Source organism: Colias philodice, chromosome 1 (assembly GCF_061535455.1).
Source record: "Colias philodice isolate Cphi_HAF_F1 chromosome 1, ilColPhil1 Martin Lab GWU primary, whole genome shotgun sequence".
In the NCBI taxonomy this organism is placed as follows: domain Eukaryota; kingdom Metazoa; phylum Arthropoda; class Insecta; order Lepidoptera; family Pieridae; genus Colias; species Colias philodice.
Window position 1 is genome coordinate 9,567,255 of NC_143086.1, and position 16,367 is coordinate 9,583,621.

The following is a 16,367-nucleotide window of genomic DNA, read 5'->3' on the forward strand; positions in this document are numbered from 1 at the left end:
ATGAAACTAAAAGAACAACCAAAGCAGAAATAACTTTAACATAAAATTCACAACTGTAACAAAACTTTAACAAGAGCTTAGTAATGTAACAGTTTAAATAGAATCTCATTCAAGTATTCTTCTACAGCGACTTCGAAGACACGGACACTGAAAATCTCGATCGCAATTCACTGGCCTCCTTCGGCAGCGGGAACACTACGGACTCAGACAAGGTAAATCTATTTATTTTTACCGCTGCTCTTTGATTGAACTGTGACTCGATTTATAAATAAGTTTCAATCTCTCGATGGTATTGAATAATGTTTACATCAACATTTGTGTGTATACAATTATTAAGATTTAATGACGAATTCGTTAGCGTTATTGTTCTACGCGTCCATACAACGTTAAACAATTACAGTACCGTTCAAAACATTGGAAAACAAGAGCTGAAAATGTGTTAATCATTTTCGGGTGCACGGGAAAAATGCGTTATATTTTCGGTCGTAGTTTTCAGCCCGTCAAAATTGCTTCGAGAACTTACATTTCGGATTGTCAGTGCCAAGTGCAACGAGGTATTTTTTAGTCGAGTGAACGTTGGAGCGCATTTGATTTTTGTACAGAGCCGACACTTATCGTTTTGCATCGCGCCGGGCGCCGCGTGATTCCCGCCTCCACGATGAACCACGACGAAATGCATAGAGTGGAAAGCTTCGCTCCATTCAAAATGTTTCCAGTTTCATAAAATAAGCCCGGTTTTTGTAGACGAAGACAGCCGGGTAAAAATTCATTCCATTCTCTCATTGCTTCGCATAAGAAATGAGAATGCAAATCGTTCCACGGACACGGGGTGACTTATTAAGTTAATGTCGCTTGATATATAAGACAAAGTTTGCGCAAAATCTCTTTCTCCTCATTGCTATGCAGATTTTTAAAAGTTGGATTGTTCTCTTTGAATTATTCAACCATCTTATGATTTATTTAATAAGAGAGCATTTATTTTTGAATAAAATATTGAGTGGGTTCGATTGAAATATTTGTTATTTTCACGTTTACATTACAAGGAACAAAGTTAATGAATACATATGTCCACTTCCATTATTGGCCGTAAACGTACGGCATCAATCAATAAATTGCCCTATACTGAGTTAATAACATACGAAAGGTAACATGCATTTGTTAGATTAAAAATTTTACGGCTCACATTAATATAAAACAAAAAATATAAAGCGAGACATCAATAGATAATACTAGTACTTTATTTTTTCTATGTATGGTACATCTAATTGTGTGAGTTGGGTATAATATCACATGTAGGTATGTACTTGATATATTAAATTACTATATATGATACAATAAAAAATAATTTACTATCTTAAGTGTATAAATCGAAAGAATTTAATACACGATACGAAACGAAAAGTTTGTCTTTCCTTCGTTTGTCACCAAAGAGTTATTTAACACAAAAATTACTTGACCTGGATTGTTTCGGATCGTGACAGAAGGGATAGCAAAGACTTTAAGTCTCAATCGAGTTCAAGTAGTTTAATCGCTTTATAAGCTAAAAGAATATCTCAGTTCCAAGCCAATTAAGAAAGATCTAGATAATTTTGCATATTCTGCCGATAGGAAAATGATATTTTAAAAGAAAGTTTCTGAGATATTCAGATTTTCGTGAGTACATTGAAAGACTAGAGATTTCTAAAATATATGCAAAATTTTAGCTGCGGATTGAAAAATATCGCTTTTCAAATATCACCAGTAAAGTAAATGAATTTTATAGAACACTTCCTTACGTTTGCTTTTAGAATAAGAACCCCATTTCAGAGAGGCACTTACGTTGTGAATGTCGGTATTCGTCATATTAGCTTGTGGGGTGAGAAATTCTTTGAAAGCGTAGGAGGGTAAAATGTTTGCGTTCTATGATTACCGTTAATTTATATGCCTAATCGAATTGATTTATAAACGATACGAGGCTTTGTTTTATTGCATTTAAGAGATTTTAATATTATTAACATATAAAAAGTAACTCCTAAATACTTTGAGCCAATAAATACCATTTGGGCTTATAGGCGTATGTCATATAAATTACACATTTTAATGTGTAATTTATATGACATACGCATAGAAATTTTAATTTGTTGTTAAAAAAATCTCGTTACAGAAAATGAATAATTCGTTCTAAAGAGATACGATGGCAACAAGCCATCTAGATTTTCCTTTGTCAGGAAATTCTTCACTATGAGAAAAAAAGTGTATATCTAAATGGGCTACATGCTGTCGCAATTGCAAGTACTATAGATTATTACACAATTCAGAGAGATTCATGAGTTTGGTTCAATCAATAATATGGGCTCGATAGTGGTATTTTCGGGGGGCAGACAGGGGCGGCATACCGAAACAAACGTAGGCTGATTATTCATAGAATTTCAAAAATTCCATATTAAAAATATTTTGTACATTCTATAATTATCAATGGATTGCTGCCGAATAATTATTATACCGAAATAATTAAATATGCGGTGAAACAATGCATACGCTGTTATTAATTATAATTAAGCCTATTTGCTGTATTGGGTGAAACCTTGGTTTATTAGTAATAAAATAGTTAAATATTGGTAAAGTGAGTAAAAATGTATGTATAAGTAATATTATTACGGTTAAGGATAAATCAGATAAATAAATTTAATTAAAATGGGAACTATAATGTTGCTTCAATAATTCTAAGAGTCAATATGTGAACATACACTGAACGTATTGAATCCTTTCAAACCCCTGCACCATCTGGACGGACGAGACAAACTCACAATGAAGGAGACGTTAATTTGGCTCTCGAATGCAGTTCGGATATTATAGTCGAGCCAATTTAAAGGCAACATTTGACGTCTATCAATTTTATCTTCGAAGAGAGGTAACCTGCTTAAAAACATCGATTAAAGTGAATTAATCGATACGGACTTGAAACATTTGCCAATCGAACTTGAAACACATGTCAATTTTAAGATTCATCAGGCAAATCCCTGTCCCAGTAATATACTTTCTTTCGTAAATTTAAGGAGCAAAATAAGACAAGTACTATCTATATAATTAAAAAAACAACGCATTTATTAATTTATGATGATTTTTATTCACAAGTAATCAATGCATTCGATTCTAGATGTCAGATTTCGATTTTTTAGAGTAACGTCTCTGGTATTTAAAAACAAAAAAGGTTTATTGACACAAAATTGTAGCGACGTCAGTTCTTTAAATCAGAAATTGTTTATTATGTTTAGAATGGTTTATCAAATCTTAAAATTATGTACTTGTATCGGTCATTATTGTTATAAATATGTATGTAATTGAAAAAAGTTAAGCAAATGTGCAGTTCTAACAACACAAAATATGTAATATATTATTCTATGTCGTTGTTACCAGGTTACGTTGTTGAATTTTGTTGAACTGTCAAATGTTGCCTATTAAAATGGCTCTACTATAAACACGTTACATACACTCCAACTGAATTCTGTGGACATGTCAAGTCTACAAATATCCTGAATTTCAATCGCAATAACGCTGGGGATGGACATCGATTCCCAATATCATTTCAATGTGCGAACGTATTCAGAGGTATATTAGCTATCCGCTATATCCATAATAGACCGTGAATTCAAATTAAACGTTTGATTGAATGGTTCGCCGTAGGTACGCTATCTGATGAATGATTTTAATTTGCGAGCTCTCGTTATAATAATTGTATTCTTGAATATAAAATAGCTACCGTGCAACATCAAGAAACCATTCCATTCTTACTACATTTTATAATTGAATTGTGGTGCAATAAGTTTTTGTAGCTTATTTATCTTCAAAGTGCGGGCGAAAGCATTCTCCTACAATGTACAATATTGAGTGTTCCACAAGTATTTTTATTTTATTCTTATAATAAGCACTATAAAAGTACTCAAGACCCCATTCTTTATACATCGTTGCGTCTTCGTTACGTTTCCTCCTTGCGACGCTCACGTAGCTTAAAGACTGTGTGAAACTTTTGACATTCCAATAAAGTGGCGATATAACATTTAAGAAGTTATAATTAGATTACGTAAACTGTCTTAATTATGTCAGAAGCCTCAGTGTTAAGAGATGAAATAATAAAGAAAGTTTTATTTGTCTTTATGCAAAGAAGACAAGTTTAGACACATATTAATTCATTAAGTTGTAACACAACAAAAATATTTTATATCATACAGTACGTTTGTTTAAAAAGATAGACGTTATTTTTCCACCGTATAAATACAGCTGGTGATTAGAATTCTTTTTCATTTGCACATGCAGAGCGCATGAACTTTATTTTTTTGTGTTTGAAGCTTACGATGCTTCGTCTCTCCCAAAATAACTGAAAATTTCCCTGAAAACATGACTCGTTTTGCAGGGAAACTTTGTAAGTTTCTGCAACACAATCAATTCGGGAACAAGTTTTAATTAGTTCGTAAACCTGGCTCAGCGTGTTTGCATCTACCTTAAAAAAGAAGATTATTTGAGGAGCAACATGGTGGTGTCTGAACAAGCTTTCATCAGTTTGCGCTTCATTATAACAGACCCCGTGAGAGCTCTCGAGCTTATTGTCGCTTGACCTTAATATTAACTATAAAGATTTTTTAATGATAAATTAAGTTTTTTTTTATATGTACACGTGTGATACAGTGTCAATTGTGCATTCGACAAATAATTTCAAACAAAAACCTATGTACCAAAGAGAATCTATTCTTGATTTTTTCAGCTTAGTAACGTTCAAATTGGGTGGATGACGTTGCTCTTTGACCTTTATAGCAATGTTGTGGTCGTAAAATGGAGCAATTGCTCTCTTTATTTATAACAAGACAAACTGTAACGGGATATAATTAATGCAACGAATGAAAACACAAAGTAAACTCTATTATTCAGAAACGTTTTTATTTTGTATTCTCTGAAAATTCATTTTGGGATTGTTCATGTTTGGGTAAAAAAAACTATGAACGAAAATCATACCTGTAAAAAATTGGCGTTGATTAAAATATGAAACAGGAGTATTCGACAACGCCTCGTACTGCAACTATAACGAGTGAAACTAATGACTTGATACTTGATCGCAGTGAAAAGTTTGTTTTTGTTTGTTCTAAATGAAATAAAAAATATTTGTATATCCTGGTAACTCAATATAAACAATACACACAGCTTTTCAGTATATTTTTGATCTTATTTGAGTTTTACATTTTTAATACGACAGAAAAAGTATGATGGTAGGTAGCTATCATACTATATAATTAATATAACATTCTTAGAAGGACCTCCTTTAAAGTTCACGATACTTAAGCCGTTATAGTAAAGTTTAGTTTCGAGACTCGGATTCAGTCTCCCACCTTCACGTTAAAATTTGCTATCCAATTATAAGCTTCAAAGAGAATAATGAAATAATTGGCAAATGGCCATTGGAAATGCATAAATCGCAAAACTGGATAAGTTACTAGAAAGCGGTTTATACATACATAATATAAAGGTGACCAAGTTCGAGCGGCATGAATCGTTTCGTAGAAAATTTTCTCTAAATCAACAAGAATGGCTATGGTCGATTGCGTTTAGTGTAACGACGTGATGAGCGCGTGCCTCGTGATTACCCCGAAGGTATTGGAAATGATTCGCTCCATGGCCTTCGATTTTAAGTTACTTGTATTTTGTTATGAAACTTTATTTAATTAATTTAATTAATATAATTAATTAAATTAATTATATTAATAATCTTTATTTTGTATATTTATATGCGATCGTCAAGTCGACTAATATTTGCGCTATGGGGATTCGAGCTTTCTTTAGAACGGGGTCAAGGGTGAATGTTGTACATATGACATACATTTTCACCATAAGATAATTGTCCACAATACTGAATTTTTATAAACTGAAAGACATTGAAAACCTTTCTTTTATAAACTGTAGCTAGTGATACTATTAAACTGTTGAAATACCTATTCTCCGAAATCCTTTAACACTATTGAGCCACTGCTCTATTTAAATTCGAAATACTCTCCTATAAAAGCAATTCATTGAATATACAAAAGACTCTTCATATAAAGGATCCACCTGCCTGTGATTAAAACATGTCCAACGTGCTTTTAAATTTTGTAAAATGAAATGTTACGAAATTGTATGAAACGTTGGAAGCAAATATGCTGATCCGAAATTCATAACTCCAATTCATATGTCCATTACGGTGACGGTCGGCTCGTGCAGTAGAATTTATTGATTCATGAACGGAATGTAGCTAACCATTCTTAGCTAGAAACAATGCAACGAGCGAACTCTACGTCGTTTTACAAATTGGCTCAGAAAGTTATGTCGACACGTTTGTATGTCCCTGTCTCCGTTGTATTTAAAGTTTCATGCTTGAGCGTGGCGATAATTCCACCGATCCTTTAACATATCTACCTGTGGTGTTAGGGCTTATCCTGAATATTTAGAGGTTTTAAAATTAAAAAAACTTACATTACATTTATAGGGATGAAAATACCTATTCTTTGACCTTCCTATTACTGCACTAAAAACAATTACAATGGGTTTAGCCGTTTGAGAAGAGCTTTTGAAAATAGTTGTGATACCGGAGTTTAATATACTATTGCATAATTATAGATTAAATACATTTCAAATAAATCCGTGAAACTACGCCGCTACAATTTGTGCTAGAGCTACGAATTATTGATGTATACTTACTGCACAAAATATGTTTGTGATTAAAGTTGTAAGTTTTTGCTTGAGCTCATTCGTTTTTGTTATAATGTGAGTGTGTATTGACGTAGATTAACCGTTTATCATAGAACTTATATTTCTTATAATAGTGTTCCTTGATCTGTTGTAATTATGAAATTCTAGCAAAAGTAAAGTTTAAATTGAACGCTTTCGTGAACTTTGGGAGCTGAGTTTTCCAGTACTAAACAACTTTTAACTAATTGCTTGGTCGTAATGAACTTTGTGCGCTTTAAATAATTGGCATACGTTATGCGCACATCTATAGTTATTAAGTTTTTATCCATAGTTATTAAGATATTGTTTCTGTGTTGTTTAATTTTTATTTTGGAAGTATATTAATTACTAGCGGTCCGCCCCGGCTTCGCCCGTGGTACATATTATTTCGCAATAAAAGGTAGCCTATGTTCTTTCTCAGGGTCTAAAGATTGTCTGTGCTAAATTTCATCAAAATCGGTTGAGGTTTAAGCGGGAAAGCGTAACAGACAGACAGACAGACAGACAGAGTTACTTTAGCATTAATAATATTAGTAGGGATTACTAGGGATTTACGCTTAGTCTACAATGAATACAGTTTGCGCGGTAACCTTCCTTTGTAGGTTATACTCTTTATGAATACATTTTTTTGTCTCAATTTGAAATTTCCTTATCAAGGAAACAAAAAATGTAAAGCGAGCGTAACGCATTTCGGAGTCGACATTGTCATTGAACATAGACGGATTAAGCGTGTCCTTCGGTAAGGACTCGAGTAGAATGAATTCGTTAAGATAGCTCGATACGGAGGCTGCGTAGTGAGTGAGCGGAGCGAGCGATAGCGGCGGGCGGCGAGGAGCGCGGCAGTGGCATCAGCGCCGCGCGCCGCACCGGACGAGGCGGGCCGCACCGCCCCCGCGCGCCACGTGCCGCGATGACGACCACCCCGCCCCCCCCGCCGCTCGCCAAACAACACAAGAGCCGCCGCAAGATCTCGCTGCCGTGGTTCCGCCAGAGCTCCGTGAGCGCGCCGCACGCGGCCCTTGCGCGCCAGCACACCATCGACACGCCGAGCTCCTTCAATGCGCGCCTGCTCAAGGGCGGCCGCCAGCGCCAGGTGACTGCGACTTAATGCACCAAAATTATGCCATCGCCTCACCGACATTGTTCTGCGCAAAAAATACACCGACAAACTTTATATGTTCTCTTTACAGGTCGACGCCACTTAAAATACGAACATCGTAACTCGTAAAAGGGCTGCATATAATATTTACCGTTTGTTTGCATAGCTTTCAATTTTTCAATTCGGCTGAAAGAGTAAATGTAAACAAAACTATGCGGAAAATTGTGTACGAACTATTTCGTAATAACCATAAAATGTGTTTTAATAAAATTGTAAATAGCTAATACTACATGTTGTACAATGTTTCCGTTATTCGATTGCTCTGTTTGTGTTGTACACGATTTTCCTTAGTCTCTATCCCAATACTGTTTTAATTACCTAGTATAAAAAAAATTATTTATCTAAGGGCCGATTTTTCAATGCTTGGATAAAACTTATCCGTCCAATAAAGTATTACACGATAATATTAAAATGTCACGTAAAAAGTCAAATACGGGCAATTAGAATACGTTTTTAAAATGGTAGTTTTATACATTACTAGCGACCCGCCCCGGCTTCGCACGGGTGCAATGCTGATACTAAATACACTACAGAAAAACTGTGAACGTTGTATATAAAAACATAGCGGCCCGCTCCGTCTTCGCGCGGGTATAAAATATATAGCCGGGCGGCCGGCCGGTGCCGCCACAAACGCTACGTCCCGCAATTTGTAAATCTGTAATATCTTCGAAAATATTCACTTAAATCATACGGTGTAAAGGCCCATATAGATCTATATTAAATGAACAATGTATTCAAGGTATTTAATTGGTTAAAATTGTATTGGTTAAAATCGCTTCGAAAATTAGCCATTATTTTGTCGTAAAAAGTAAATGACAAAAAAAAGTTATTGTGGGTTATCCATAAGAGATAGACATATACCATCGCGGACTTTTCTGTAGACCTTTTCAATGTGTATAATACTTAGTACATTATTTTGATAAAACTCGTAGGGTTCAGCCTGCGTTTGCAATGTAAGCGGAGAACGACATCACATTAGAAACCTCAAAAATAACAGTACTTCTCCACTATTTGATGGATGTTATTATACATATAAACCTTCCTCTTGAATCACTCTATCTATTAAAAAAAACCGCATCAAAATCCGTTGCGTAGTTTCAAAGATTTAAGCGTACAAAGGGACATAGGGACAGAGAAAGTGACTTTGTTTTATACTAGTGATTCGACGAATAAGTTTTATCCAAGCATTGAAAAATCGGCCCTAAGTCATTAAAATAAAGAGTTAAACCCCACACCATTAAACTATGTCTTTATCGTCATTTTAATATAATCGGGACAATGTTACGAATACCACATTCTGTTCAATTTTGTATTGAACGTTGTGAATATTTAAATCGAAAGCAACTTATGTTAAAACAATGTATTGGCATGCGATCGCTATTTTTGTTATCAATCACAACTAAAGATGTACAAGCCACTGACGCTTTCGACTCTTTGCGATGGAAATATATCTGTTCAAGGTCCGCGAGTGGCCGAGGATCTGCTAGATAATTATAGTCTGTTCAACGATCCATCTAACGTAATGGATTTGATATTGAAATTATTGAAGGTTTTCAGTTTCCAATTTTACCGAAATATCTATTCATATAAAACAATATAGAAACGTTCCTGCGTTGGTTCCTGCACTACTATAATAATATTCAAATGCCACTAATACAATAATAATTATATTATTAAGCTGTAGTACAAATAATAAACAGCAGTTGTCAAAGCATTTCGATATCATTTAAGGAAAATATAAATATTTATTCAATAACATAATATGATAAGGAAAACAATAAATTTAAAATCGTATTGTACGTAGGTACGTCAGCTCCGCTTGATTAAAATGGATTTTCTGTTTACAGAAAATATTTAAACAGAATATGTGTAAAACAATGGGGGCTCGAAAGCAAACTCATCGAGTGACTGGATAAAATATTGGAAAATCTGAACTTTTATGTGTATCGAATAAAACTGACCAAATTGAATTTAACTACCGGATGGCGATTACGATAATAATATTAATGGTTACGTTGGCAATTATTGAATGTGCTATAAACTGAACTATGAACATGAGTCGGGTGTCCAATGACTTACTACCTATAATCTCGCATATGAAATTTAATACACGAATACATTTGGTAGCGACTGCCATTACTTTAGGTATTAGAAATTATGCAAAATACCTTGAACCGTAGCGATTCTGTATGCGCATTTATAACGAAATAAACGAATTTAAATATCGGATACAGCCATTAGGTATATCAATTGTTTTCGATTTCGGAATATTGGAAACTTTTTAGCGATAACTTTGTATGTTATTTTGAATGATATTTATGTAGATAGCATCTAGTGATAAACTATCATGTTTTATAACGACAAGTAAATAATCAAAGGTACAATGTTACCTACTTTATAATGTATAGGTACCTACCTACCCTATAAGAAGTCTCATTAGCTTCATTATATATTAATTTTGTGCCTTCGTCGTCAATATTTTTCTTATCTTTTGCCTACTACGTCATACGTGTATCTTAAGATTATCGTTAGTTTTAGAGCTAGCGCGCACGAGCAACTTTGTCTCCGCAACTATTTTGTCTCCGCAACTATTTTGTCTCTCCCACCTATGCATATGGGCTAGTATGAAAGTGCGCGCACGTAGCGACGCAACTCCCCATACAAATTGATGGGAGAGACAAAATAGTTGCGGAGACAAAGTTGCTCGTGCGCGCTAGCTCTAATCTTGTTTTGAAACTTTTATATCCCTATCTGTAGTGTAGTTTTTACCGAGAGTTGATTCGAATGTCGTAGTGATTTTGGTAGATATTGGTTTTGGTGGGATTTTGGTTTATGGATACGACGGATTTATACGACGAATAAATATAAAAACAAAAAGCAAATGAAAAAATATTTTTTTTGTCAAATAGTAACTTATCCCCATAACGTTGTTAATATTTTATCAATTGAATGTATGAAAATATAGCCAAAATATACGAATTCAAACAATACTATTGATTGAACCTCGTTATATTAAACAATTTTGTTATATTGCTTAATTAAACAAGATTTATAAAGCTGAAGAGTTTGTTTGTTTATTTGAACACGCTAATCTCCCTATTTGAAAAATTATTTCGGTGTTAGATACCCCATTTATCGAGGAAGGCTATATAATTATATAAGGCTATATATTATTATCACGCTAAGACCAAAAGGAACGGAGCTCTGCGGGTAAAACCGCGGGGCACAGCTAGTTATACATATAAAATGCTCCTCCACCCACTTTGCCCACTGCCCCTATATTATGAAACAATGCTATATAATATATATATGTATATGTTTGAGAGACAGCTTATCATTGCTGTTATCTTATTAGTTGATTTGCTTATCAATAAGCTCATAGAGTTGACATCGATCCTACTGCTCTTGACCGTCTATTATGGCAAATTGATACATATAATATGAAAAATTACTCATGTGTTTGTTTCATTTTGATGCATATTAAATGTAAACCACCTGGTAGCACTTCGCACTTCGCGTTGTTTTAAACTTGACAGTATAAACTCAAATAACGCTTTTATAATATAATGCCTTCATGTCGCTCCGTAACAAATATTTACCGTGAATAAATTCGTGTTTATGTTATGCTTCACGCAGGAGAGATTACAGTCAAAACCTATCGCCATTGCTCTCAAGTCTTAACAGTTCGTTTACTTCAGAAACAACGTCGTTTCACAAAATATACCGTCTATTATGCACACTGAATGTACACTCCAGAAAATTGTGTGAAATCTCTTGAATACATTTTTATCTTGACCCGTAATTTACCTAACACGACGCTTAAGAGTGAAAAGCTAAGGCGTTTGTAAACTTGACACGCTATGTACGTGTTAATAAACATTTTCTTTTGTGTCATTAAGGGCTGATTTTTCAATCCTTGGTTAAAACTTATTCATAGAATAACGTATTAAACTACCATTTCAAAAATATATTCTAATTGTCCGTATTTGACAGTTTACAGGTGAAATTTTAAAATGTTCGTGTAATACTTTACTGGACGGATAAATTTTAACTAAGGATTGACGTGGATAATGTTAGGATTTTTTTTCAATGCTAAGACAAGTTATTATTATTACCTATAATGTATACTTAAGAATAAACTTTTTAAAAAGATATAAAAAACGTGTTTTCGCTTGGCCGTTCGAGCGAAAACGGTACTGTAAAATCGATCCGTCTACGTGTCATAGACGTCTTTCGCAGGTATCGGAAATTAGGTTTCAGATAGGTACATTTTATTTAAGAGAAACGTCTTGCAGGCTGGACCGGAAATGACATGGGTGGTCGCGGAGCACACGTCCGGCGGCGCCGGCGAGCTGACAGTGTCGAAGGGGCAGCAGGTGGAGGTGCTGGAGTCGTGGCAGGTGCGCCCCGACTGGTGGCTGGTGCGCATCCACGGCGACCCGCCGCAGGAGGGCGCCGTGCCCGCGATTGTGCTCAAGCCGCAGCCCCACCACAAGACCTCTCCCTCGCGCCAGCCGCTGCCCACCACCGACGACGGAATAGGTTAGTAACGCTTTTTATATACATTCTATTTTCGTGTGCCCCGTGGCCGTAATCTAATCAGCGAAATTTTAATTAACAACAGTCTAATTAAGTCTCGTACTCTTATCTAGTAATGCCATTTGAGGCAAACGCTCACTCTAGTACCTTTTACTGTACGTGCTCGGACGGGACAGGTATGCGAGCAGTCTTAAACCACAATTAAGCACTTGTAAAGTGACTCATTTAATAAGGCAGTAAAATTTTCCTAACACCGTAAATAAAAATACAACACAGAAACGTGAGCAATGAGACGTCGAGAACGTATGTCCCTATCGCAGAAGTAACATTATACACGGGTTAACGAGACGATTTCGTTACGGCCATCGTAATGGGTGCAGGAGGGCGAGCGTTGACAACATAATATCAACTCGTACACAGCCGTGAGCCGACACAGCGATACACTTACAACGTGCACGGTTATTTACAACGCTGGATAAAGAAATGATTCATTCATCTGTGAAGTCAATGAAGTCAATTTTTATCGATAACAACGCTTTACGCTCAACAATTCCTTTTAAACCTCGACTTTGAGTAAATTATTTAAGCTCCAAAGCTGGGAATTCAAATTATTCTTCATCTAAAGCGCTTAAATTATCCATTTACATTGTAATATATTTCAATTATTAAAGTTTTCATTAAATAACTTAACATTTTGCATTTTAACTCTCTCATTTCTTGTTCTTCAATACCAAATACGAGTAGTTAAAAACACACACACATCTTTATACTTCATTGAATTCGTTATTAGTTATTACTTATTACGTTCAAAGCTATTTGCTGTTTAACGCATAAATATTTTTCCTTCATAAAATGTAGTCAGTGAATAAAACGATAGTGTGTTTCTGAAATTGTTATCTGAGGCATATGTTATTTTTCAAGAAATTGCCTCTCGAAATACCGTGGAGACGTACTGTGTGTGCTTCTTTGAAGTTGTCAACTGAATATCTTCGATAGTTTTTCCAAGTATTTTACCTGAACTGTTTCTAGCATAAATTGCACTTGTGTGTTATTGCAATAAAGTCGGTGGAGAGTTATGTCAAGTATACCGAGCGAGTTAAGCTTTGAATGCATTTATATAATAGTTGAATCAATAGCCGAGTAAATAGCATCTTGTCAGTGAATAACAAATTAATAATATAAAAGTCTACCAGTCTTTCGACGAACATTCTTAAAACTTTTACAAAAGTTTCTGCATTCAGGCACAATCAAAAGAATTTTGTTACATTGAATTTATGTTCTAATGTAATAGTTTGGTTCCTGTTTCGCAAATCAGCTAGGTATATCATTCTTATTGTTAGTTGTTCTGATCGTCGCGGGTCGCAATAGTAACGATGCATCATTATCGCACGTGTCGTCGCTACAAGCAATTGAAATTGAATCTTCCACAAACTGCTCAGACTTTTGCACAGAAATATATCAACTTTAGTAATATAAAAATTTCCAAGTTTCGCTCAGCCGGTGTTGGCCTAGATTGAATACTCGTGAGGCAATCTATTGAAATATATTTCACATTATGCTCCAGTAAACTTACATGACCGGAACGCTTTATTATCTTTTCCCTAGAGGAATTATATTGGCTTCGATAATAATTAATATTACTCAATAATAAAACTTATCCCGAAACAAAGAGATTGTATACAAAGTTGTCAGGCTACATTTCGAGGTTGATATATAAATATATCCGAGTATAATATGCTCATGAAATATAGGTAGCATTTCTGTAATATTTTAATAATAATTTTAATGAACTGTCGACTGGCCTGAAATGAAATGGTGATAATTGTAATGAACAAACGTCCGCATGATGTTTGTGTAGGTACTCATCACTTAAATTTATGCTTTTAGTGGCTCTCACTAAAGTAAGTGCAATCGAATTGCCAACTCTTCCTTCCTTTAATTTCGATTGTCCAGTCGGTTTAGCTCTTTGGAATTGCAAATACTCACATCAGCAATTTAATTGCCTCTAACTTTTAGAGGGGTCACAGGAAATCTAAATTCAAAATGGCGTACAGATACAACCGTTTCGAATGCGATATAAATATAAGTTGGAATTGTACTAAATAAGTAGCTGGTTTTCATTGTGAAATATAGGCATTGAAGGGGAAGTATTTAATTTAGCTTTATGGGAATATTAGTATTGTAGATAATAATTGATAATGTATTATTTTATAAAACGCCGGTAGCTATAGAACTAAATATTTATTTTCAAACTAGCTTTCCCACAGCGGCTTCGCCCGCGTAGTCAAAAAAATACCCCCATGGTTCCCGTTCTCGTGGGATTTCGGAGATAAAACCTATCCTATGTACTTCCTCAGGTCTCAAGCTATCTCTGTATGCGTATCAAATTTGAAGTAAATTCATGCAGTACTTTTTGAGTTTAGCCCGGACATACATACAGACAAACAGACAAAAATTATAAAAACTAAGTATATTTTTAGCTTCGGTAACGATTGTAGATCACGCCCGAACTATTCTTTTCAAAAATATTCTTTAGACTTTCCTACGATTTTATTCTAAGTATCGATATATATGTATTTACTAGTGGTCCGCCCCGGCTTCGCCCGTGGTACCTACATGTTTAAACTATCCTATCTCTCAACTTGGATCGAACTGCACATGGTGTGCGAATTTTATTATAATCGGTTAAGTGGTTTAGGAGTCCATTGAGGACAAACATTGTGACACGAGATTTATATATATTAAGAGATGATATACATTTTATTTACGATTTCGTAGCCGTCAACTTTAATACATCCGTCTTCACAACCTTTCGCATTAATCATAATTTGACATTAATATGCACTGATAAAGTAAACACACAACAGTAATGATGAATTGATAACATTTAAATAAAAAGCATTTGTACGTCGCGTCGCGGCTCAATTAAATATTAACTTCCCTTTGAACTCGGCATTCGTGCGATTAAATTTTCTCGTAACGCTTTTGAAATTCGGCATCCAGTGATCATGAAATGAAGTTTAAAAGTCTTTTTGTATTAAGCCCATCACGCGCCGCGCTCGCTCACCGCACACCGCTCACCGCTCACCGCACGCCGCACTAGTCCGTACTTTAACTTTGCTTCAATTAAATCAATTTGCGTCGCCAGCAAACTGAATTTTACGTTTTGACGTGACAACGTCTTATAATTCGATAGAGCCCGCTAGACGCACGAAAAAACATGACTCATGCGGCGTTACCTCGCTCTGAGGCGTTCCATAGTGCAAGCGAGAGCGCGGAACGACCGACAAAGAAGCACAATCGGCCTTAAGACGTTGTCACGTTCAACTATCGTCAGTAGGTAAACCGACTTTAAAGACAATTTTTTTTTCGCAAACATCTCGCACTGACGCCGAAGACTTTCTTCTAATAAATAGAGTGCATCCAGCTTCTGTCGTTTGACTTCATATCTGCACTAGATTTGCATTGATTTAAATAAACTTTCGTTGACAGAACTAAATTAAGCACAGTTAATCGTTGAAATATTTCTGTATAATTATGTAACAGCTTGCACCCTCGCTACAACTTCGTCCGAGTTACTTTATTTTTTAAATGATTATTCGATATAAACAGTCACGTACTCTATCTACTAATAATTATCTATCCAAAATTAAAGTTAACCAAGCTTGTTCTAATTTAGCTAGTCTTTTAATGATAGTCGCTTCCAAATCCCCCGCTGTCTCAAATTAAAATCAAGTTGAAATCTTGAAGCACCGCATTCACATTATACATTACATAATGAGCTGATTTTGAAAAATAAAAACCGACACTCAATTTCATTTGTACAGCTTTGTAGCCGACAACGCTTTCATCGTCCTTTGTGAAACGGACGTTTCAATTGAAATCATTCATTGCAAATATTACAATATAAATATGACTGCACTCGGAAAAGTACAATAAT

The 16,367-nt window shown here is 35.0% G+C and overlaps 1 protein-coding gene across 12 annotated transcripts in view; it reads left to right on the forward strand.

Annotated features, from left to right (window-relative positions):
• Positions 1–16,367, forward strand: part of trio (trio Rho guanine nucleotide exchange factor) — a 103,671-nt gene that overhangs the window by 40,813 nt on the left and 46,491 nt on the right. For all 12 annotated transcript variants that reach the window (XR_016315783.1, XM_089696685.1, XM_089696710.1 and 9 more), the window contains 2 exons: positions 128–212; positions 12,184–12,430. Coding sequence is in view for 11 of the 12 variants with exons in the window: in XM_089696685.1 (XP_089552811.1) it covers positions 128–212; positions 12,184–12,430 (332 nt within the window). In the remaining variant the exon portion in view is untranslated. The remainder of the gene's footprint in view (positions 1–127; positions 213–12,183; positions 12,431–16,367) is intronic.